This window comes from Galeopterus variegatus, unplaced genomic scaffold (assembly GCF_000696425.1).
Source record: "Galeopterus variegatus unplaced genomic scaffold, G_variegatus-3.0.2 Scaffold813, whole genome shotgun sequence".
Lineage (NCBI taxonomy): Eukaryota > Metazoa > Chordata > Mammalia > Dermoptera > Cynocephalidae > Galeopterus > Galeopterus variegatus.
In genome coordinates this window covers 235,619-259,522 of record NW_007726924.1, presented here as the reverse complement: position 1 = coordinate 259,522, position 23,904 = coordinate 235,619, and the positions used below count along the sequence as shown (strand labels likewise).

The following is a 23,904-nucleotide window of genomic DNA, read 5'->3' as shown; positions in this document are numbered from 1 at the left end:
CGGGGGGGCCGGGGCCGGGGGCGGATGTCACCTTGAGGCCCTCGCGGCGCCGCTCCGCCTCCCGCCCGCTCCCGCCGCCGCCTTTTGTCTGAGCCGAGCTGGAGCCAGCGCGCCCCCCTTCCTCCCAGCGCTGCCGAGCCCCGCCCCCGGCCCCCCAAACTCCGCCTTCCCCAAGCCTACCTAATAGCCATCTCCCAAAGCGGAGAAGCAACAGGGGCTCCCCACATCCCTTCCCTGATCCCGACCCTGCTCCCCGCACCTCCCTCCCGCCCATCCTGGGAAGATCTCTGCCGCAACTCCTCTCCATCTATCCTCCGTGGAGGGGGCGGCGGAGGTTCAACCAAAGTCCCTCCCCACCCCTAGTGCCTGCAAGTTCCTGGGGCTGAGGGGTGGGGAGGGGAAATTGAGTCTTGGAACCCTAGGAAGGTCCTTATTCCCAGTTGCGTGCTAAAGGGTTACGGCAGGAACCAGACTTCGAGAGGGATGGAGTAGAGGAAAAGGGAAGAAACTGAAGCTAGATTGAAAAAGGACTAACAGAGGACAGAGGAGAGGACATTGGAACGGGCTTTCATGGAACCACCTTCCTTCCCCAGAAGAACAATCCCAGAGAAGTGGTGAAGTATGTGCAATGCCCCACACTGGAGGTCAGGAAACCTGAATTCTAATTCTTAAACTTGGCTCTGACATTAATGAGTTGTGTGACCTTGGGCAAGTGCCTTCCCTTCTCTGAACCTTAATTTCCTCATCTGTGCAGTGAGGAAGTTGACTGGACAATCTCTAAGGCTCTGACCTATGGTCGTAGGAGACAAAGGCACAAACCACAGGACAGGCTGAGTGACTGCAGGCAGCCTAACCCTTCCTGCCATTCATCCCCTCTGCTCTTCCCGGGCATCCCCTAGACAGACAGGAGGGAAGCTGACATTCATTCATTCATTCATAGATGCATCCATTCATTTTTCAATAATCAAGTATTAGACACCTACTCTGTACCCTATATAGAAATGAAACACAATTTCCTACCCCCAAGGAGCACAGTCTTATGAGGAGGGGAGGACAAGGAAACCAGCCATGATAGAATGTGATAAATGTCATGGATGATCAATCTGTGTGTGCACAGTCACTGTGGAATCCTACTGTGTGTCATTAGGGTCTTTGACATATAGTAACTGTTCTCCCCGTTTACCCACAGGGTACCAAGGCAGAGGGAGGGTGAGTGACATACTCAAGGTCACCTGCTAGCACTCACATAGCTAGTCCTAACCTTCAGATCTTTCTCATTCAAAAGTCCATGGGGTATATTTGGAGGTAGGAAGGTTGCTTGAGGCAAAGCCTGTGTATCTGATCTTTGTGGATAGGGTACAAGCCCACTGATCTGCACAGGATGTTCCTGCTCCTCATCTGGGGCAGGAGAGCCACTGCCTCCATCCTCCACTCCCACTCCTGGTCCTACCTCCATTTTCCTAGTCTTCCCTTTGCAGGCAAGGTGAAGGTGGTTTGCTGTCTGCTTATCACTTCACAACTAACCAGCCTGCATGAACCTCTCCAAGTCAGTGAATCCATCTTCCTTGCCCAAACAGAGGAGATGTACGGTCCTGAACAGTCAGGGGTTTTCATTCACTCCCATGTCAGAAGAGGAATCTCACTTGGTGGTTCATTCCAATTTCTCCCACCCATACTTTTTGGGAAATCCGTCTCACAGTTAACTCCAACCCTCTTGTTCTGGTTCAGCCCATTCCACTAAGTTCAGTCTTCTCTGCAGACATAGAGCAGAGGTCATAACCTTGGCCTTTCCTAACCCACATAGGATCCGCACACTCCCCATTTAGTTGTTATAATCTTCCTCTTGACATTCATGCCGTCTGCCTTCCCATCTCCACTTCAGAGGCTTTGGAGGAGGGACAGCTCAACTCCTTTTGGCCAACCCCAGAGCTCCCAAGAGATGAAAGACCACTCCCACTCTCTGTTCACACACATTACTCTTCCCTGGAAGCTCCAGGAAAAGGGAGTAAAGGGAGGGGGCGGTGGAAGGAGCCAGCTGACCAGCTGGTCACCATGGAAACCGGGCCTGTTTCCCAAAGATGAGACTAGCTGGGATGGATGGAGGTAGGGAGTGAGGTCATGACAGACAAAGGAAACTGGAAAACACCAGCAGAGAGAAAGAGAAGGACTATAAAGACCCAGCCTTAGAGAAGACTGGAACTGAGAAGACTGAAGACTGAGGAAGCAAAGTCAGGGCCCTTGGCCACACTGCAGCCTGAGTCAAAGGCCTCAAGTCATCCTTCCAGATAATACTGCCATGGTCCCTCTCCCCATTCCTGGAGTGACAGGAAGGCTTACTGTCAGTGCAGGCTCTGGTGCTGGAGATAGCAGCTGACTCAATGCTGACCTCATGTGGTCAAAAAGGGGCTGCTATATACCTGCTATGGCTCGGGGCCAGACACCTGGCTGGACTGGGGTGAGTTTTTCCTTAAATTCAACTTCTGTATGAATTAGAAGAGCAGTCACTGCACATTCCTGGGTTCTTGTGTGCTTGAAGAGGGCTCAGATGCCCCCACCCTATGTGGTTTAGATCTTGATAAAGGAAAGAAGGTTTCACTGAAAAAAAATTGAAAGTTTTGGATTAGGTCAGGAGAACCTGGCTCTGCACTCTCTGACTGTCTGATTTGGGCAAGTCAGCTCACCTCTCTGGGCCTCAGCTTCTCAACATTAAAATAGGGATGATAGTGCCAGATTTTGAGCCCAGCTGGTCCTGGTCTGGAGTTTATGACTATACATTTGCTCCAGCCTTTGAAGATGGGAAAGGAACATGTCAAAGGAGGAGGCTGAGAACATCTGAAATCACACTAATCCCAAAGGAAGGAGATGCGTCCATTTCCTTGGGCTTTTCCCCTCAGCACCCCCACACTCCTCTCTCTCCAGTCACCCCCAGAGACTAGGTTCTTCTCCTCTCTCCTTCCCTCTTCCCTTCCCATTTTTAGTTCAGATGGAACCATCTCTGCCCCTCAACCCACTGAGTCGTTGGTACCATTGTGTACCCCCATAACAACCTGTTCTCACTCTTCTCTTAGCACAGCGACTCTGCGATGTAATTGCCAGAGAGCTTTCTGAAGGCCGGAACCATGGCATTTTTTTGTTGGTGGTGGAGGTGGTGGTGGTTGTTTTTTACTGTTACTGTAATAGTCGGTTTTGCTTCCAGCAGAGAGAACAACATCAGGCACATAGGAGAAAGTTCATATGTGTTTGTCAAATTTGTGAACCGATGGATGAATACAACGAAGTTGCAGGAGGGAGTGCAGTGGGGAAGCTGGTTAGTAGCTGTCTATAACTCACCCCAGCTTCCTTTCCCCAATGCCAGAGATGGAAAAGGTAGATGTTCCCTTGGGGATGACCATCTAAGGGCATTGTGGCCCTAGGTGGATGGCACTTGGAGTAAAGGGAAGGAATAAGAAAGGAGCAAGTCATAGGGCACTGGTTTGGGGCTCACCTGTGGGTGTGGTTCTCCCACAGCCTCCCTAGGCCCACAGAAAGCAGGGACAGGGAAGGAGAAAAGATGTTTTGGAGCTAGAGCTGTGGTGGAGACATCAGCAGAGCACAGCCCAGCATGCCTGGGGCCTCCCCATCCTGGCCCCACCACCAGCAACTAGAATTCCCTGACCACTGGAAGTAAGCAGATACTGTAAACACCCGAGACCACTGTTTTACCCTTGTGAGAAAGAAGAAACCCCATAACTGCTCTGCTTTTTAGACAACAGAGTACCTGAGAAAACCACTTTCCAAAAACAAATCCTCATGTACATTTCCATGTAATCTGGGAAGATAGCACAGGAGACTCTATTCAGGACCCAAGAGGAGAACTGTTTTCTTTTTTCTTCTTTTATTTTGACAGCTGGCCAGAACCCTGGACCTTGGTATTATCAGCACCACGCTCTAACCAACTGAGCTAAGCCCCAGAACTTTGGCCAGCCCCAGAACTGCTCTTTTAAAGATAATAGAGCTCTTTTAAAGATAATAGAACTGGGCTGGCCCGTGGCTCACTGGGGAGAGTGCGGTGCTGATAACACCAGGGCTCCGGGTTCGGATCTCGTATAGGGATGGCCGGTTGGCTCGCTGGCTGAGCGTGGTGCTGACAACACCAAATCAAGGGTTAAGATCCCCTTACCGGTCATCTTTATACGGGATAAAAAAAAAAAAAAGATAATAGAACTGCTCTTTTAAAGATAATAGAACTGGGCTGGCCCGTGGCTCACTGGGGAGAGTGCGGTGCTGATAACGCCAGGGCTCCGGGTTCGGATCTCGTATAGGGATGGCCGGTTGGCTCGCCGGCTGAGCGTGGTGCTGACAACACCAAATCAAGGGTTAAGATCCCCTTACCGGTCATCTTTATACGGGATAAAAAAAAAAAAAAGATAATAGAACTGCTCTTTTAAAGATAATCCCTTTCCTCACCCATACACCTGAGCACTGATGGAAACAGATGGAAAAGCAAGAGAAATTGAGAGAAATGGGCAGAGGCTAGGAAGCAACGCTTCCTCATCCCACCATCCATGTGTTCTCTCCACAGATGCCCAGTTTGTGCAGACTATTAATAAAAATCCCTTTAAAACAAACGAAGAAATGGAAGAAGTGAAGGAAGGAAAGAATGAGTACATAGAATTAATAAGTGTAATGAAGAAGGAAGGGAAAAGAGTGAATGGATGAGTGGATGAGTGGATGAGTGGATGAATGAATGAATGAGTGAATTAATCAACGAACAAGTGAGTCAGAACCCGGTAACTATGGACACCAAGCCTAGGCAGAGGGCGGGGTAAGGGGGATTCCGGGGGGGCGGGGCCTCAGTCCGGAAGCGCCCGTCAGGGGAGGGTCCGAGGGCGGGGCCAGCCAGCGCGCGGCTACTTCTTTGGTCCGAGGGGCGGGGCGAGGGGGAGGGCTAGACTGGGCCGCCCGGCTGCCTGGGGAACCGCTGCGGTGGACGCGGCCAGCGCTCCGAAGCTTGTTCTCGCTTCTCGCCGACCCCTCGGAACCCCGCAGCCCCGGCAGGAGGCCGCTCTGGGCCGGGCGCCCGTTCTGCAAGGCGGATCCACAACCCGGAAAGGCGGCGCGGCAGAGCCCGGCGCGGGATCCTGCTCGGACCAGGCCCCCGCGGGCCAGCGCCGCGGGCATGTCGGAGGCGCGGAAGGGACTGGACGAAGCGGACGAGAGCCAGTATGACTCCGGCATAGAGTCTCTGCGCTCTCTGCGCTCCCTACCCGAGCCCACCCCGGCCCCAGCCTCCGGACCCTCGGACGGCGGCGACCCTCAGCCCTGGACCCATCCACCGGGGACCGCCAGGGAGCCACAGGAGAAGGAAGACGCAGATGGGGAACGGGCTGATTCTACCTATGGCTCCTTCTCGCTCACTGAGCCCCTTTCCTTTCTGGGAGGCCCCGAGGCCAAGGACTCGGCCCCAGATTCGCCGCTGCCCCCTGCGGGGTCGCTGAGCCCTCAGCAGCTGGAAGCACTCACTTACATCTCTGAAGACGGAGACACGTGAGTATGGGGGCTAGGCTGAGACGGGATGCTAACTCTGAGCCTCCCCAGAAGCCGCAACAGACCGGCCACCCCCACCCCCCATGAGGATACCTCAAGTCACCTGCCTGGGAAAGGGCAGTTCCCACTCTCTCTTCCAAACCCCAAGCTTAACTCTCAGCCCACTTTTGAGCTCTAGCCAGGCCCAGGCCAGAAGACCTGGCATCATCTCTCTGCCCTCCCTTTTGGGGCTGGGCAGAGCTGGCAGGGCCTTTACCCAGGCACCTGAAACCCCAGCCAACATCTTGGAAATCTACCAATAACCCACCCCTAGGAAAAGAAAATTCCCCTGACCGGTCCAGTTTTTGGTTGTTTTTTTTTTTGTTTGTTTTGTTTTCTTGCTGGGGGAGGGGGCATCCTTGTTTGCTCAATATCTGGGATTCCCAGCTCCTGACCTCAGTGCCCTGTCTCAAGCAATAAGAGATGCCAGTTACAGGTTGCCAGTTGGGGCCAGGAAGCTAGGGGTTCGGGGGTGCCGCCGGAGTGCAGGGTTGGGGCTGGCCCTGAGGAGGAGGGGGTGAGCCAAGCTAGGACACTCTTGCCCCAGCAGACAGGCGGCTGGCTGCCCCAGCTTACTTCCTCCTCTGCTGAGAAAGGGGAAGTGAGGGTTGGAATCAGCCTCCCCAACACTGTCCACCTCCTGAGTCCCCCAAGTCCCCATCACCATCCTGTCTTACCCTCTCATTTTACCCTTCCTCCCATAGGCCCAGACAGAGTTTGGTGGGGACTGGGCCAGGGGGTAGTTCAATAAGAGGCAGTTGTGTGGATGGGCCAGCCAGTTAAGGACTTGGCTCCCAGGAAGAAAAAAAACACTGAGAGAGGAGGGAGTGGCTGGGATTTGGTGGTGAGAAATGGGGGGGGGGGGGGGGTGGGGGTGGGGTGGGGGGAAAGGGGGGGGGGGGGGTTGCTGAAGTCCCAAATTAGAGATGCTGAAATGAATGGGGGTAGGGGAGGCAGGAGGTGCCTGTCCTGACCTGCTGTTTGGAGATGCAGGGGTCCTAATCCTGGGTAGCAGTTGACAATGATAGCCTCTGGACGCCCCCTCTGGGTGGGAGAAGAGTGACCCCAGGCCTTTTTGTGCCTGGATCACCAGCCCTCAGGCCTAGAACTCCAAGGCTTGGGGGCTCCATGCAAGGAACCTATGGCTGACCTTTGATCCAGGGAGTGGGGACTTCTGACACTGCCCTCCTTTGTCAGCCCCAGTTTGTCTCTAGTTAGAGACAGGTGTGTCCAGATGGGGTGTGTGTGTGGAGAGGAGAACTGTCAGGACTTCCCAGCAGGTCCCCAGAGAGTAGACGGGCACTTTCCTCCCTTGGAGGTGTCTGGGCTGTGGGAGGTATGGAAGTGGGAAGAGGAAGTGGGAGGAGGGGAGACTGAGGGAGAGAGGGAGGTGGCTGCAAGAATGTGACCCAGAGAGCAGGCCCTGGCCGAGGGGATTTCCAGAGCGGTTCCTCCCTCCCTCCGTCACTCTCTCCTGGGCCTCTCCTGCTGCCTGACACCAAAGCCTGACCCCCGCCTGCCTGAGCAGCCCCCTTCCCAGCCCAGACAGTCCTTTTAGCCAAGTTACTCCCTCACTAATTCCCGAAGACAGCTGTCCCAACCTAGACCCTCCAGCTCTGGCTTTCATTTTCCCTACCTGATATGGGGAAACCCCAAGATTGGAACTTACCCTCCCAGCTGCCCCCCTTACCCCTAATTAAGGCTCTTGACCCCCAACAAATACATTTTCTGCACTGTACAGACCTTCTCTTGGAGGTGCACATAGGAGTGGAAGGCTTCTGTTCAGGCCCCACCTGGTCTGTGCTGAGGAGTGGCCTCTCTTGACTCCCCTGGGAAGGGCAGTAGGACAGGATGCTGTGCTGTCTCCTTGCTCCTCTTCTAAGAGCTTCTGTCTCCTTCCCTTGGAATGTCTAACATTGAATTGCCTGGGTTGCCCCACATCTGCCCCGTTCTGTCCTACCTATTGGGGTGGGGGGAGGTGGGGAGCTCAGCCCTGGAAACCCCCTCTGCACTACTGTGGTAGCTTTCATTTTTGGCTTTGAGCTGCAGCTGGCCTGGCAGGGCCCTGAGGGCAGAGAGGAGCGGGTGTGGGCAGGCAGGACAGGAAGGCCCTTGTCCTGTCAGCACCCTGCCCACATGCCCACCCAGCCAAGGCCCTCCTGAAGGCCAGTGATGGGAACTTGGAGCTCCCACTCCCAGGATCCTGGCTTTCCACACCAACTCTCACTTACTGCACCTACCCTTTGGGTAGCTAGTTAGAGGTTGATGTGTTCCTTCTAACCCCAAAACCCCAGCCCACCCTCTCTGGTATAGGCCCTGACCCCAAGCCCTGCCCCTGCTCCCCCAGGCTGGTCCACCTGGCAGTGATTCACGAGGCCCCAGCGGTGCTGCTCTCTTGCCTGGCTTTGTTGCCCCAGGAGGTCCTGGACATTCAGAACAACCTTTACCAGGTGGGTGGAGGGAGTGGTCTGTGCTCAGATACCTGTTTCTGCCCTGGCAGCCATCCCCAGCAGCCACACCAGAGTCCTTAAGCTGCCACTCAGGAAATCATATGCCAGACACTGGACTAGAGCTGAGGATGCAGCCATGAGTAAGACACAGCCTCTGCCCACAAGGTGCTCACAGCCTGGGCTGGGGTACTCTTGTCAACACTAATTACACAGCGTGTTGACAAGAGTTGTGATAGACACATACCAGTGGCTATGGGGTCCAGTGTCTGTGTGTAGCAGCCAGGGCAGGCTTAGTGCAGGAGGGGACAACTGAATGAATTCTTAAAGGAGGAGTTTGCCAGGTGGAGACTGCCTGGTGCCTCCTGTCTTTCCTCCCCCAACTTAACCCCTGCAGCCTAACCCCTGGTGAGAACAGAGGTCTCCCCAGATGGTGAGGGGCTAGACTTTGCTCCCACATGTCCTTCCTCCAGGGGATAAGGGGACCTATAAGAAGAGCAGGGGGGCCACTTCCCTCACCCTGCTTCCAGAATTGGGGTCCCAGGAGCTTGGTGGGAGTGACAGAGGGAAGGGCTTGGTAGTATTTCCTTGGAAGACCAGGGCTATGGCCTTTATAAGCTGCTATCAAAAAAGGTGCTGGCAGGGGCCGGCCCGGTGGCGCACTGGAGAGTGCGCCGCTTGGGAGTGCAGTGGCGCTCCCGCCAAGGGTTCGGATCCCATGTGGAGACCGGTTCCCGCTCACTGGCTGAGCGTGGTGCGGGCCCAACACCGAGGGTTGCGATCCCGTTGCCAGTCCCCGGTATGGGCGCGACACCAAGGGTTGCGATCCCGTTGCCGGTGTCCGGTACGGGCACGACACCGAGGGTTGCGATCCCGTTACCGGTCAGTAAAAAAGAAAAAAAAAAAAAAAAAAAAAAAAGGTGCTGGCAGCTGGCAATTCCTGTGCCCACCCTAGCATATTCTCAGAGATGGGAGCATGCTGCAGTGGCCCTGTGACCCTCTATTTGTGCCTACAGACAGCACTCCATCTGGCTGTACATCTGGACCAGCCGGATACAGTTCAGGCTCTGGTGCTGAAGGGGGCCAGCCAGGTGCTACAGGACCGGCATGGTGACACAGCCCTGCATGTGGCCTGCCAGCGCCAGCACCTGGCTTGTGCCCGCTGCCTGCTGGAGGGGCGGCCAGAGCCAGGCAGAGGACCATCTCACTCCCTGGACCTCCAACTGCAAAACTGGCAAGGTGTGGGCAACCTCAAGGCCTGTGGGCTGAGGAGGGGATAGAAAACAGGGACTCCACTCTCAGGGAAGGGAGGGTCCCAGCTTGTCCATTGATGCCCCTCAGCTCTAAGCATGTAGGTACTCAGAGCATCCTGGGTGAATGAATGATTTGATGTAGAACTTACCCAGCACCTACCTGAGCAGAAAGCTAAATTTTGCCCTAAAGATACTCAGTTTAATAGCGATTAGATGAACTCATCCATTCATTCAACAGAAATATACTAAGGGCCTTCTGTGTGCCAGACACTATCCCAGGAGCTATGCTTGCATCTGCAAAGAAAACAGAAAGATTGAGACAGACAAATATAAGAAGTGAATTATATAGTATGTTAAAAGGAAGTAAGTGCCATGGTAAAGTAGAGCACAGAGAGGGAAACTGGAATGTGGGGGTTGGAAGAGTCGATATGATTTTTAAATAGGAGAGCCAGGAATATTCAAACAGAGACTTGAAAGAAGTGAAGAATGTAAATTGGAATCGTGGGGAGAGGGAGGGTTTCAGACCAGAACAGAGATAGCAAAAAGGCCAGGGGAACACACAGGAGGAAATGGTCCCTTGTGTGGGGGGAGGGGGCTAGGGACATGAGGATGCCAAATGGCTTCTCAGAGAAGGCAGCTTCTGGACTGGGCTTTATGGCAAGTGGAGTTAGAGTGTGTGTGTTTGGGGCAGGGGGTGTATGTGTATGGGGGTATATGTATTAGAGGATGGTATGTTTTGGGGGGGTTGTCACTCAGCAGCCTGACCCCTGAAGCATGAAAGTTTCAATAACATGACTCTGAAAAGGTGGAAACTTTGAGTTCCTTTCCCCTCAGGCTCTTGAGGGGGTTTTTGGGTTTGCATTTTAACAGTCCTGTGATTAGAGGCATTGAGTAGGCAGCAGATCCCTTGGGGCTGAGGGGTAGGGACGTCCCTGAAGAGACAAAGGGAGTTGGTGGATGCAGATCAGCAGTCCCCACCCTCACCCCATCCCAGGTCTGGCCTGTCTCCACATTGCCACACTGCAGAGGAACCAGCCACTCATGGAACTGCTGCTTCAGAACGGAGCTGACATTGATGCACAGGTGAGGCGGCCAATCAGGGCACTGCCTGGCCCAGGGCCCGCTCCCCCCCACCTGGTTCAGCCACAGATACCCTGCCCAGTGGTTAGAAGTGGTGGCACTCACTTCCTTATCCAGAGCCCAGGCCCAGCACACTGCCTTGTGAAGGCCTTGGCCAACATCCTTATTCCTCATCAGGAGGGCACCAGTGGAAAGACAGCATTGCACCTGGCGGTGGAAACCCAGGAGCGGGGCCTGGTGCAGTTCCTGATCAAGGCTGGTGCCCGGGTAGATGCCCGCATGCTCAATGGGTGCACACCTCTGCACCTGGCGGCTGGCCGGGGCCTCAACAGCATCTCATCCACTCTGTGTGAAGCGGGTGCTGACTCCCTGTTGAGGAACGTGGAAGATGAAACACCACAGGACCTGGCTGAGGATGTAAGAGACATATGCTCTGCTGTGCTCTCCAGGGCTTCCCACACCAACGGCAGAGACAGGGGCTGACATTAGTTGAAAGGGCTAGTGAGTTAGGAGTCCTGGAGTGGAGCCAGGATTCTGCCACTCACCAACTGTGGGACCTTGGGCCAGCCTCTGCCCATCTCTGACCCTGTTTCCTTAGGTGGTTAGGACCAAGGACTCTTACAGGGGCCCTGCAGCTAAAATGAACTAGTGAAGCTAGCCAGGTGTAAAACAAGGGGGTGGTGAGGCCTGTGAGAAACTGAGAGCCATGCCTGAGTTTCAAATCTTGAAGAGTAGGAATGTAGGCCCAGTATTTCCAGGTCTTGGAATTTTTTGAGAAGTTAAACCCAGATTTTCTGTACAGTCCTTCCTATTTTTTAAATGTTCAATGTAAAAAAAATATTCAAAATGTTTTGAGTACATTTTCCCACCCCCCACTCCACCCCTTCAAGAAAAAAAACAAACAGGTTCATGGCCTGGATCACCTCTGAGGGCTCTCATAGCTCTGATATTCTGGCATTATCTTAGAAAATGAGAGCTTGCTTAAAGCCTCAGGACTCTGCCAAGTCCAGAGAGGCCACTATTTGGGGGATTAGTATGAAGATTTGTTTCCTGATGTTCTTCAACTCTCATTGGGGGAAGGGGGGTGAGCAACAGGTTTCCCTGGTCCCCTCCCTCACAGCTATCTTTTTCCCATGGTCCCTGATCTCGCTTCTCTCCACTCTCCTTCTCAGCCCCTTGTTCTCTTGCCCTTCGATGACCTGAAGATCTCAGGGAAGCCACTGCTGTGTACTGACTGAAGCCAGGGCAGGGTCTGGGGCCCTGGGGGCTCCACCTCTTGCCACCTGGAAGCTGGGGCCACAGCTGCTGCAATTTGGACCCAGGTGAGGTGCCCTTCTGGTGTCTTAGGGACTGCTGATGTCAGAGCCTGGGGCCACTACAGTCCTGAGCTGAGAGGAGAGATCGCAAGTGAAAGAGAGCTAGTCTGGAAGGAAGAGCATCCCAGGTGGACGGAGACTCTTGGAAGACCCCCAAAGCCCCAGGTATCCTGGGTGAAGCCTGTTTGCCTCTCTTGAAGATGGCAGAGGCTCTTGTCTCTACACATGTTGGATCAGCCTCAAACTGCCAACTAGTGGGAAAACATGGACTCTCCTGAGTGAGAAGAGACTAAAATAGGAGCAAGCAGGGCCCGGAGGGGGTCCTATCTTACTGCTGTTGAGGACCCTAAAACACTGTTGTTTAAAGACAAAGAAGGCCCTGAACGGAGATTTTGGGGAAGGGAAGTTTCAGTAACATGACACTAAAATGGTAGACTTCTAAAACGTTTTTCCCTTCTAGAATTGTGTGCACTTGCATGTCTGTGTACACTGGGGATTTTAGACAGGCCTGCCCTGTGACCTTGTGGTACAGGCAGAAAGAAGGAAATTGTCCCCTGAGCAAGGAAGGGCCTTGCAGAGTGTGGTAGGGGGCTAACAGTCCTCACGCTTTTCTCTCTGTTCACATACCCTTGTCCTTTCTGTGGAAATGCTGGGGGGTGGCTGGAGGGAATGAGAAGACTTGGGCCCCCAAGGCCTCACCACCACCTGGAGGCTACCATCTGGAGGAGCCTGCAGAGAAATATAGCCTAGGGAGGCTGGCACAAGGGAGCTGTTGACTTTTTACACCTTTTCTCCCATTCCACACGTTTGAGAGCCCTTCTTGGTCAAGCCTTTGCTAGCATGAAGAAGGGGAATAAGCCAATGTGGTCTCTGGCCACTTGGAGCTCATACACTAGTGAATGAGACAGCCAGCCATTAAAATCATAAACATCCAAATATGTAATTACAAGTTGCGATGGGTGTTGTGAAGGGAAATAATAGTGGAAAGGAGAACAGTGGAGTGGGTGGAAGGCCGTATGTGAGTGGTCTAGGACGCCTCTCTGAGGAGTGCCATCTCAACTCCGACATAAGGATTAATAAGGGATGGGGGGCAGAGCATTTGGGGAAAGGCCTTTGGTGAATTAGAGGAACTAAGGGCAAGCCATTGGGGCTGTACAGGGGGTGGTGAGTGGGTGAGGAAGATGGGCCAGGTCATGCAAAGCCTCGAGGGTCTCGGAGAGTAGGAGGACAGACAAAAATGGAAGGACAGACCCTGCCTGAAAACGGGAAAACTAACGTAAGAGGGAGTGCTAGGGACGCAGAGCCTCAATGTCCCCATCCACAAGATGGCGATGGTCATTCCTATCTCTGGGGTGGTTGTGAGGGCTAGAGGCGATGACGAAGCAGAGGCAGCGCACGGAACTGTCCCCCAGCCCAGGAGCAGCCCAGCTCCCCGGAACCGAGCCGCGTCTGCCTCCGGGCCGCGCGGGGGCGCTGTGGCGGATCGGCGGCCCGGGGCGCAGCGTGGTCGCGGCAGGGAGCGGGGGGTAGAGGGGTGGCAGCGGGGACGGAGGCGGGAAGAGCGCGGCACTTCCGCTAGCCGCTTGCTCACCGGCTGCTCCCGGAGGCGGTGGAGGGAGCGCGCAGCCCGGGGACTCGCATTCCCCGGTCCCCCTCCGCCCCAGGCGGCCCGGACCATGGACGCCAGGTGGGGGGCTAGGGCAGCGGCGAACCCACGTGACCGGGCCCCCGGGCCACGTGACTGCCTCAGCACGGGGGCCGGGTGGGGTCCCGGCTGCCAGATGGTCGGCCACATATCGCTACCTGGAGCCGGAGGGGAGGTGGGGTGTGGCGAGGTCTGATACTTCTCGGGGGACCTGGAGAGTGTCGGGCGGAGGCGCTGGGGACCCTAGCGCTTCGGGAAAGTGGAGGGCGGGGTGGGGGTGGGAGCGCCGCCTCTGACCTGAGCAGCCGGCGAGCGCTAGAAGAAACAGAGGGGACCTGTGTGGCCGGAGGGGTGGATCCGCCCCGGGGGAGAGAAGAGGCCCTGCCTGGCCCGCGCCGCCCCCCCTCCCACCACCCCAGAGAGAGAGGCTCTTTGTCTGGGCTGGCCTGCAGCGGATGGGGGCGGGTAGGAGACTCTGAGCCCTTCTCTAGTGTGGTCCCCCCTGGAGAGCCGAGGAGATGAGGAACTGCACTCTAATCCTTATGACCACTGTCCCCGCAGGTGGTGGGCAGTGGTGGTGCTGGCTGCGCTCTTCTCCTTGGGGGCAGGTGGGGAGACTCCTGAATCCCCTCCGGAGTCATGGACCCAGCTATGGTTCTTCCGCTTTTTGGTGAATGCTGCTGGCTACGCAAGCTTTATGGTACCTGGCTACCTCCTGGTGCAGTACTTCAGGCGGAAGAACTATCTGGAGACAGGTGTGTGGTCAAAGGCCGGAAAGTGGGCTAGGTCCGGATTGCGGGCGTTGGCCAGCAATCCAACGGGATGTGACTTGGAAAGGGAGGAAGAGAGGCCAGTAGGCCGGACAGCAGGGCAAGCTAGCTGCTCTGGGGAAGAGGAGATGCTGTGGAGATGGGCTTGACTTTGTGTGCCTTCTTCAGGCAGGGGTCTCTGCTTCCCCCTGGTGAAAGCTTGTGTGTTTGGCAATGAGCCCAAGGCCTCTGATGAGGTTCCCCTGGCTCCCCGGGCAGAGACGGCAGAGACCACCCCCACTTGGCAAGCCCTGAAGCTGCTCTTCTGTGCCACGGGGCTCCAGGTAGGTAGGCAGGCAGGCTCTGTTTCTTTTCCGGGGTTGGGTCCCGGTGGGCAGGGACTCTTTGAAACCAGTTTTCATCGTACCAGCCCTAAAGGCTTGCTGGTTGGTGTGTTGTGTCCCCCTTCTCCCAGGGGCACACTGCACCACCATCTTTTTTGGTGTCTGTTGGAAACGCTGTCTTGTCTTTTCTCCTCCTCCTCTTCCCTTTTCCAGCACTGGTACTGAAAGTTAACTGTACACTGTTATTTCATGGTATCTAGTGTGGAAGAGGGGCTTTCTCATACCCCCTTTTCTCTGACTTGCATTATACTTCCTCCTACGCTGATGTACCTCATACTATAAATTCACTGATAAAAGTTTGGGGGAGCCTTTCAGCCTTCCCCCGGGGCTGCATGTTAGAGGGGTGCTGAGTTGCTGACCACATTGCATTTTGGAGTCTACCTTTTACACCATGTTGAACTACAGGTATCCAACCCTGAGAATTCTTGCCTCCCTGAGTTGGTTGAACATAGGAAAATACTTTGGAGTCAGCTCTAACATACTGTGTAGACAGACAGGGGTAGCCCTAGTGTATTTGTTATTGTAAGTTTTTCTCACACATTTGATTCCCTTCAATGTGAATCCAGACTTGGGAGAGAAGAGGAAACATCTACAGAGGAATCAAAAAGATGTATGCTGTCCATTTAATCTTTTAGACATCATCCTGAGTAAAAGGAAGTTTGCTGAGATCTATTTTTGTCTACCTTTTCCTTCTCCCGCTTATTGTCTCCTGTCTCTACCCCTCCCCAACCCAGGTGTCTTATCTGACTTGGGGTGTGCTGCAGGAAAGAGTGATGACCCGCAACTATGGGGCCACAGCCACATCACCAGGGGAGCGCTTCACAGACTCACAGTTCCTGGTGCTCATGAACCGAGTACTGGCACTGATTGTGGCTGGCCTTTACTGCCTCTTCTGCAAGCAGCCCCGGCATGGGGCACCCATGTACCGGTACTCCTTCGCCAGCCTGTCAAATGTGCTTAGCAGCTGGTGCCAATATGAAGCTCTCAAGTTTGTCAGCTTCCCCACCCAGGTGCTGGCCAAGGCCTCTAAGGTGATCCCTGTCATGTTGATGGGAAAGTTAGTGTCTCGCCGCAGCTATGAACACTGGGAATACCTGACAGCTGGCCTCATCTCCATTGGGGTCAGCATGTTTTTGCTGTCCAGCGGACCAGAGCCCCGCAGCTCCCCGGCCACCACACTCTCGGGTCTAATCTTATTGGCAGGCTACATTGCTTTTGACAGCTTCACTTCAAACTGGCAAGATGCCCTGTTTGCCTATAAGATGTCATCGGTACAGATGATGTTTGGGGTCAATTTCTTCTCCTGCCTTTTCACAATAGGTTCACTGCTAGAGCAGGGGGCCCTCCTGGAGGGGACCCGCTTCATGGGGCGACACAGCGAGTTTGCTGCCCACGCCCTACTACTCTCCATCTGCTCCGCATGTGGCCAGCTCTTCATCTTCTACACCATCGGGCAGTTTGGGGCTGCTGTCTTCACCATCATCATGACCCTCCGCCAGGCCTTTGCCATCCTTCTCTCTTGCCTCCTCTATGGCCACACTGTCACTGTGGTAGGGGGACTGGGGGTGGCTGTGGTCTTTGCTGCCCTCCTACTCCGAGTCTATGCCCGAGGCCGCCTAAAGCAACGGGGAAAGAAGGCTGTCCCTATTGAGTCCCCTGTGCAGAAGGTCTGAGGGGCTGAAAGGGGGCCTGAAGGATGAAGTGAAATAGGACCCTCTCACCACACCAGTCCTCTCCTACTGTAACTTGAGGCAGTGGCTCAAGGGCAAAATGCAGGTTCTCAGTATCATAAGCCAGCTCTGCAGCTGGGGGTGGGAGCCCAGGAGGCAGCCTTCCCCCCTGCTTTGCCTTAAGTCACCCATCCTTCAATAGGCAGGCTTTTCTCTACCCCAGAGAAGAGTCCTTAGCTTAAGCTAGGACGGGGTGGCTGTCAGGAGTCAAGAGGACAAGCACCTTCTAGACTCCTCCCCCAAGTTCCCTGAAGTCTGACCCTAGCCCTTGGCTGTACCACCAGCACCTGATGTACTGCTTGTCCCCCATCTTGAGAGGGAGACCCCCTCGGATACCTGCATTTCTTACTCTGGTGAGAAAAGCACAAGTGTTAGAGGCTCCAAATGCTTTCTCAGGAGGTTGAGTTAAAGATGGTGCTGCGCTGAGGGGGCTGGAGAACCCTGCCCAGCACCACCACCCTCATGCTCCCGGACCCCTAGGCTCTGCTCCATGAGCCAGTTGCAGGTTTTGGTACTTTGGAAATGTAACTTTTTGCTCTTATAATTTTATTTTATTAAATTAAATTGCTGCAGTGGACTTAGTCCTATGTTTTTGTTGGCTGAAGGCATCAGTGTTGCGTGAATCATAAGCAGCTACACACACCAGTGAGTTTTTATAGAAGAGTTAACTTATACTTTGTACCTACCATATAAACCAGAAAAACTTATAACTTCGTGTGTTCAAGATAACAAGGACAAGGGCCAACACCGTGGCGCGCTCGGGAGAGTGCGGCACTGGGAGCGCACCCGCCGCAGGTTCGGATCCTATATAGGGATGGACAGTGTGCTCACTGGCTGAGCGCGGACACCAAGCCAAGGGTTGCGATCCCCTTACTGGTCACAAAAAAAAAAAGATAACAAGGACAGAGAAGCTAAGGAAAAAACAGCATTATATTCACTTCACAAGGGAGAGTAGAATTGTATAAAACTGCATCTTCTTTATTTTGCATACTTTAATTCCCGAACAAAATAAACAAAAAAACCACAATACACGAAATACTTGAATTAGGAAGGGATGGGGCTCGAGGCCCTTGTTTCCTGCCTTTACACACAAAGACAGGAGAGAAAAAAAGAGACATCAGCAGAGAAAGCCAGGTGGGACAGGGCCACTCAAGGCTGCTACAGGAGTTATGAAGACACTATACAGAGAGCACAAAGTTTCCAAGAAGCAGCTCCTAATCTACTTCTTCCATGCGAGAGGCATCCTCATCCCCCTCGAGGGGTGGGATCTCATCAGGAACCGTAGCACTAGGTTCTTCTGCTGATACTTCATCTTCATCAATGCCTAAAAGTAAACAGAAAGCCATGTGAGATCTGAACCAAACAGCACTAAGTCAAATCTGAGACTAGTTCGACAGTCCCTTGCCACACCAGGTAACAAAGCTACTTACCTAGGCCTAGCTTGATCATGCGGTAGATGCGGTTGGAGTGGGTCTGGGGATCCTCAAGGGAGAAGCCAGAAGAGAGGAGAGCAGTCTCAAACAGCAGCACCACCAGGTCTTTAACAGCCTTGTCATTTTTATCTGCCTCAGCCTTCTGCCGCAGTGTCTCCACAATGGGGTGGTCAGGGTTGATCTCCAGGTGCTTTTTAGCCATCATGTAGCCCATTGTGGAGTTGTCCCGAAGGGCCTGGGCTTTCATGATACGCTCCATGTTGGCTGTCCAGCCATAGGTGCTAGTCACAATGCAGCAGGGTGAAGACACAAGTCTATTGGAGATTGTCACCTGTGGACGCATTAACAAAATTCTTAAATTTGTATTAGATCAAAATAGCCCTTCAAGATGAGACAGTAGCTTAAGTTTCTACTCTCAGAAGTCACTGAAACAATACCTAATCTTCACCAAACTTTACAGAAACAGCAGCCTTAAACCTGGCTAAGGAAGAGAGCAAGATGTTAAGAGTGGCTCTAAACAGAATAGGCTGCCTAAAATCACTAATTATTTAGCAACATGGGATTCTGAGAGCAGTCCCAGAGGTGTAAGATACAAAATATATCCTAGTCCCAAGAATTGCTTACCTTCTCAACCTTCTTATCCAAGATTTCTTTCATGAGCTTGCAGAGGTTCTCAAACTTGGCCTTGCTCTCCTCCATCTTCTTCTTCTCCTCCTCATCCTCAGGCAGCTCCAAACCCTCCTTAGTAACTGACACCAGGCTCTTCCCATCAAACTCCTTGAGCTGCTGCACGCAGTACTCGTCAATAGGCTCAGTCATATACACTACCTCAAAGCCCCGCTTCCGCACTCGCTCCACAAAAGCAGAGTTGGCCACCTGTTCTTTGCTCTCACCTGTAGGGTTATTAAATGTGACTCACGAATCAAAATGTCTCATACTGCCAGTTCCCAGGTAGTCCTGAATGTCCTCCCCAGCCCAACTCCCATGGAGGCTTTGTTCAGACCCAGGTTCCAACGTACCGGTGATATAATAGATGGACTTCTGTGTCTCCTTCATGCGAGACACATACTCTGACAGAGAAGTCATCTCATCTCCAGACTGGGAGGTATGATAGCGCAGCAGCTCAGAAAGGCGTCGCCGATTAGTGGAGTCCTCATGGATTCCAAGCTTTAGGGGTGGGAAAAGAAAAAACAATCCAGCTTATCTGGTAATGAACTTACTTTATGTGAATGGAAAAATTTACTCAGGACCAGCCCATGGCTCACTTGGAAGAGTGTGGTGCTGATAACACCAAGGCCACGGGTTCGGATCCTATATAGGGATGGCCAGTTAGCTCTCTTGGGAAAGCGTGGTGCTGACAACACCAAGTCAAGGGTTAAGATCCCCTTACTGGTCATCTTAAAGAAAATGAAAATTTACTCAATTATTAAAAGTAATCAAGAGAAATAGTGCCTCCTTACCTTTAGATTCTTAGAAAATGCCTCGTAGAATTTCTTGTAGTTCTCCTTGTCTTCTGCTAGCTCAGAGAAGAGCTCAAGGCACTTCTTAACAATGTTTTTGCGAATGACTTTTAAGATTTTGCTCTGCTGGAGCATTTCTCGGGAGATGTTCAAGGGCAGATCCTCAGAGTCAACCACACCACGAATAAAGTCTGCAATCAGAGTACAAAGCTTAGTAAAAAAAAAAAAAAAAAAAGAAAGAAAGAAAGAAAGAAAAGAAAAAGGAAGCCAGACCTGATCACCTGGATTCAAATAGAAGGCTCTTATTTGCACCCTAAACCTTCACTTGCTATGTGCAAAGAATCGTTAGTTATCAAGGATAAAGAGTTTATTTAATCCCAGTAGAATGGTGAAGGCCCAATTTACCTAACTACAGTAGATCAAGGATATACTCACTGAGATACTCTGGTATTAACTCATCACAGCTGTCCATGATGAACACACGACGGACATAAAGTTTGATGTTGTTTTTTTTCTTCTTGTTCTCAAAAAGGTCAAAGGGAGCCCGACGAGGGATGAAAAGCAATGCCCTGAATTCCAACTGACCTTCCACAGAGAAATGCTGAGAAGAAACCCAAGAAATGAACTAATAGTATATTTTAGGACAACAGTGTCTTTTAGTCCCAAGGCCAATATAACTGAAACTGGACAATGACCCTCCCCCAACTCAAGCACTAGTAGACACTATAGGAAGCCCTTGAGAAAATTAAGCCCTAACACCCTAAATGAATCTAGAATAGTATCAGCTTTGTACATTTATCCTTGAGTGAATGAGACAACAGTCACTCCAATCAGAGTTCCTGATGTGTAAGATTGCCGTGGGCATTACTCACATTTCTATCATAAGAAAAAACTAGGTCACTGGGGAGGACAGCATTTCTCCGTGGCAGGGTCATCAGTGAGTGAACTCATGTGGCTCCACGGCTTTCACTGTTCTCAGCTACCAACAAGTTGGGCAAGTGTTTGTGTCTAACTCCCTTGCAAGACCTTCTACCTGCACCCCTCTCCAGCTGAGCCAATGTGCAAGACTTCTCACCTTGACTGCCAAGTGGTCTTCCCAGTCATTGGTGAGGCTCTTATAGAATTCTCCATATTCCTCCTGGGTGATGTCATCAGGGTTTCTAGTCCAAATGGGCTTAGTCTTGTTCAGTTCTTCCTGATCAATATACTTCTCCTTTATCTTCTTTGTTTTCTTTTTCTTATCCTTACCACTGTCATCTTCCTCATCTGAGCCCACATCTTCAATCTTGGGCTTCTCCTCATCATCCTTCTCTTCCTCCTCCTTCTCACCTTTCTCTTCCTCTGCCTCATCATCACTGATTTCCTTCTCTCGTTCCTTCTCCAACTAAGGTACCACAACCAGTAGTCAGTATGAGTACAGAACACCATGAAAAACAAAACCCAGGGACCACGAAATTTTCCACAACAGTCATCCAGCATTCAATACAAGAAAGGTTACCAGTCCATACTCACATAAAGAGTGATGGGATAGCCAATGAACTGCGAGTGCTTCTTCACCACTTCTTTGACCCGCCTCTCCTCTAAGTACTCTGTCTGGTCTTCTTTAAGGTGGAGGATTACTTTGGTACCCCGGCCAATGGGCTCACCTTGAAAAAGTAGATCCCAATAAAATATAAGGAGGTGAAACTAAAAGCAGAACTATAGTGAGAGTTCTGCTTTACAGAGAAAGAAGCTCAAAATTTCTACTGGTTCCTTCAGGGAATCCTAACATTTACACCTTGTAACAGGACAGCCAACTTACCATGGTCAGCACGCACAGTGAAGGAACCCCCAGCAGAAGACTCCCAGGCATACTGTTCATCATCGTTGTGCTTTGTGATCACAACAACTTTCTCTGCGACCAGATAAGCAGAATAAAAGCCAACACCAAATTGCCCAATCATGGAGATGTCTGCACCAGCCTGCCAGAAGATTTTAAAAAGTCAAACAGAAGTTTTCATGAAATAGCAAACCACAGAACACTGATAAATGTAAGCTGTGTGTGGACAGTTAAAATGCCACATACCTGAAGAGCCTCCATAAAGGCTTTAGTACCAGACTTAGCAATTGTTCCCAAATTATTTATGAGATCAGCCTTGGTCATGCCAATGCCTGTGTCCACCAAAGTCAAGGTACGTTCTTGAGGATTGGGGATGATGTCAATTTTCAGCTCTTTACCACTGTCCAACTTGGAAGGGTCTGTCAGGCTCTCATAGCGAATCTTGTCCAAGGCCTGAAAACAAAAGAAATAGCAATTTATTCATCTTCTTAGATCCCATCTCTTCACCCAAAGTAAATCTCATTTTGTACTGCCAAACAGCCTCAATTCTGACTGACTTCACTTAAATCTTAAGAACCACATTCAGTTAGTTACATCACCCCACTTGTCCAGGACACAGTCCCTTTCTCTTTCAAGCTCAAGATGGCCACACGTAGTACGGCCATCTTTATGGAACAAGTGCTGGTTTATCCCCTTCAATAGTAGCCTTCAGCAAATATCAAACCACCCTTTCACCCTCTTTGGAGTGCTCAAAAAGTAAAAAATAAACCAACTCACATCTGACGCGTTAGAGATCAACTCGCGAAGGAAAATTTCCTTGTTGGAATAGAAGGTATTGATGATAAGAGACATAAGCTGGGCAATTTCTGCCTGAAAGGCAAAAGTCTCCACTTCCTCCTCTCCATGGTTTACTTCTTCAGGCATCTAAAGTAAGAATGGTCAAGAATTATGAAAGAACATGATGGCCCTATATTAAATATCCTTAAATTCATCTCAGTTTTAACTGTTAAATCATCCCTTAAAAACTGAGTTCAAACTGCTTTGAGACGGATACTAACCCTTGACAAACCTTTTCTTGAAAGACCCCAAGGCTACACACTAAGTGGGAAGCCAACTCAGAAGGAAAAAAGGTTAAAGCTTTCCTTAATCCTACGTGATATCAGATTTGTTGGAAAATATCTTAGATCCCTGCTACTGAAAAGCGCGGTAACCAGCACCCTCAGCATGTCCTGGTAGCTCATTACAAATTCAGAATGCTGGCCCCAACCCGGGATATCTTGAGTAATTAATACCCAGGTAATCCCTGCGCACACTTAAGCATGAAAATCACTAACTACAATTACCCTTTTTTGATAGAGAACAGTGTGACCCGTTTAACACAAAAACAGCACTGATTTTTAAACTGCTCCCCCATTGGTGCCTGAAGTCCAGCCAATTGCTAAATTGCCGAAGGCCGGGACTGCTGCCCCATAAAGCAGGACAAGATAACCCGAGATCAAGAGGGTACCCGCCCAAGGGACAATTAAGTCACGGACAAAGAACCGAGAACGTAAAGCTCCTCAATGACCCTTCACAATACAGACAACTACAGTGTAGGATGAAACCCAACACAAGCAAGATGGTGGCCTAGTAGCCAGGCCGACCCCCTTTCGCTGCCGAACATGCGTCGGTGTAGGCTGTGCGAGGGGGCGCCGCCGTACACCCTCCCTTTGCCCCACCATCCGGGCACCAGGGCGGGGCGCCATGCTCTAGAATCTTCCAGAACAGAATCTCAGCTCTCAAGGAGAGAAGGCGGAGGGAGTTTATGAATCTTCCAGAACCTGTCCCCTCCCGATCCCTCCTCCTCCACTGGGGCTGCGAGAAAGATCTGGAAAGAGAAAGCACGATGGGCCCGAAAATGCGGAAAGCATTCCTCCCTCGTCGCGGACCCTCGCAAAAAGTACCCGACAGGGCTTGAAAAACGCGTTCAATAGGGAAAGCCAAACTGATCGTGCTGAGTCACCCTGAACACGCACCCCCATCAGCCGGAGACCCTCCCGGCTCCCCGTAGCCGCGTCCGGAAGTGAAAGAACAAATATGGCAGCGTCCCGGGATGGCGCGACCACCACGTGCAGCTGCCCACCACCCCAGCCCCGCGGCCCCCTCGCCCATAGCTAGTGCCGCCCGGGGAAAGCTCCGCCGCCCACACTAGCGAAAACCGAATAGGAACTCCAGAGCCTTCACCTACCCCACGGCGCGAAAAAATTAGGAGTGTTACCCCAGAGGCCCTCCATGCACAACGGTATCTAGACATTGAAAATGACCAAAAAAAAAAAAAAAACCTAACACAACATAAAAGAGCACATGCACAACGGTATCTAGACATTGAAAATGACCAAAAAAAAAAAAAAAACCTAACACAACATCATAAAAGAGCATTCGAGGGACAGAAACGTGTGGGGAAAGCCCGCGGCCTTACCTTGGAAGGAAAGAGCAGCAAGCGCTAGAGAGCAGGGTGGGTCGGGATAGCGTCCACCACGCACTACCAGCAAGTGCGGCACGGGAGTGACTCGAGAGAGATACTGCGAGCGCCAGTCGATCTATATAAGGCGAAGCACAGCTCAGCCGCCCTACCCGGATCCCTCCGCCTTAAAGAAGAATGCAGCCCGCTGCGCACCTGCCGCCGCCCGCCCACCTTGACGTCATGGCTCAAAAGTTGGGGGAGAGGGAGGAAGGAGGGAAAGTGGGGAGCCGGAGCAGCTGGCCGGAGTCTGTGCGTTGAGACCCGCTGCAGGTCCATCCACACACGTTTGCTGTGCTCGCAGTCCCATCTCTGCATGTCCAGAACATGACCCCATCAGGACTAGGAATTGGGAGTGCTCATATGGCATAACCGGTGAATCTACGGACGAGTACTCCACTGACCTCCCCAAAAACCTGTGGGCTGGCACCCCAACACCCAAGAGGCCGGGACTCGGAGGAATACCTAAAAAGAGCGGAGGTGGCTAACCACCCTGACCGCAG

At 52.1% G+C, this 23,904-nt stretch overlaps 3 protein-coding genes across 5 annotated transcripts; 2 read left to right on the top strand and 1 right to left on the bottom strand.

Moving 5' to 3' along the window:
- The first annotated feature begins 5,158 nt into the window (after positions 1–5,158).
- NFKBIE (nuclear factor of kappa light polypeptide gene enhancer in B-cells inhibitor, epsilon) lies at positions 5,159–11,606 on the top strand. The gene is made up of 6 exons (XM_008572641.1): positions 5,159–5,526; positions 7,913–8,015; positions 9,029–9,251; positions 10,260–10,348; positions 10,523–10,762; positions 11,518–11,606. Exons 1-6 carry the CDS (start codon positions 5,159–5,161, stop codon positions 11,581–11,583), a joined length of 1,089 nt encoding a protein of 362 aa, XP_008570863.1. The 3' UTR covers positions 11,584–11,606.
- Positions 11,607–11,636: 30 nt separating this feature from the next.
- SLC35B2 (solute carrier family 35 (adenosine 3'-phospho 5'-phosphosulfate transporter), member B2) lies at positions 11,637–16,770 on the top strand. Of its 3 annotated transcripts, none has more exons than XM_008572643.1 (4): positions 11,637–11,667; positions 13,868–14,061; positions 14,245–14,399; positions 15,194–16,766. In XM_008572643.1, the coding sequence occupies exons 2-4, from the start codon at positions 14,004–14,006 to the stop codon at positions 16,130–16,132; spliced, it is 1,152 nt and encodes a 383-aa protein (XP_008570865.1). In that variant the 5' UTR covers positions 11,637–11,667; positions 13,868–14,003; the 3' UTR covers positions 16,133–16,766. The 3 variants fall into 3 exon arrangements, with proteins under 3 accessions (XP_008570865.1, XP_008570864.1, XP_008570866.1); XM_008572642.1 differs by lacking the exon at positions 11,637–11,667 and adding an exon at positions 13,234–13,348 and having other exon boundaries at positions 15,194–16,770; XM_008572644.1 differs by lacking the exons at positions 11,637–11,667; positions 14,245–14,399 and having other exon boundaries at positions 13,933–14,061.
- A 371-nt stretch (positions 16,771–17,141) lies between these two features.
- Positions 17,142–23,450, bottom strand: HSP90AB1 (heat shock protein 90kDa alpha (cytosolic), class B member 1). Its single transcript, XM_008572640.1, has 12 exons — positions 23,360–23,450; positions 21,679–21,825; positions 21,148–21,354; positions 20,884–21,043; positions 20,595–20,728; positions 20,158–20,466; positions 19,518–19,683; positions 19,083–19,273; positions 18,642–18,789; positions 18,247–18,515; positions 17,620–17,953; positions 17,142–17,513 (listed from the first exon to the last, which is right to left on the bottom strand). Exons 2-12 carry the CDS (start codon positions 21,823–21,825, stop codon positions 17,404–17,406), a joined length of 2,175 nt encoding a protein of 724 aa, XP_008570862.1. The 5' UTR covers positions 23,360–23,450; the 3' UTR covers positions 17,142–17,403.
- Between the last annotated feature and the right edge of the window lie 454 nt (positions 23,451–23,904).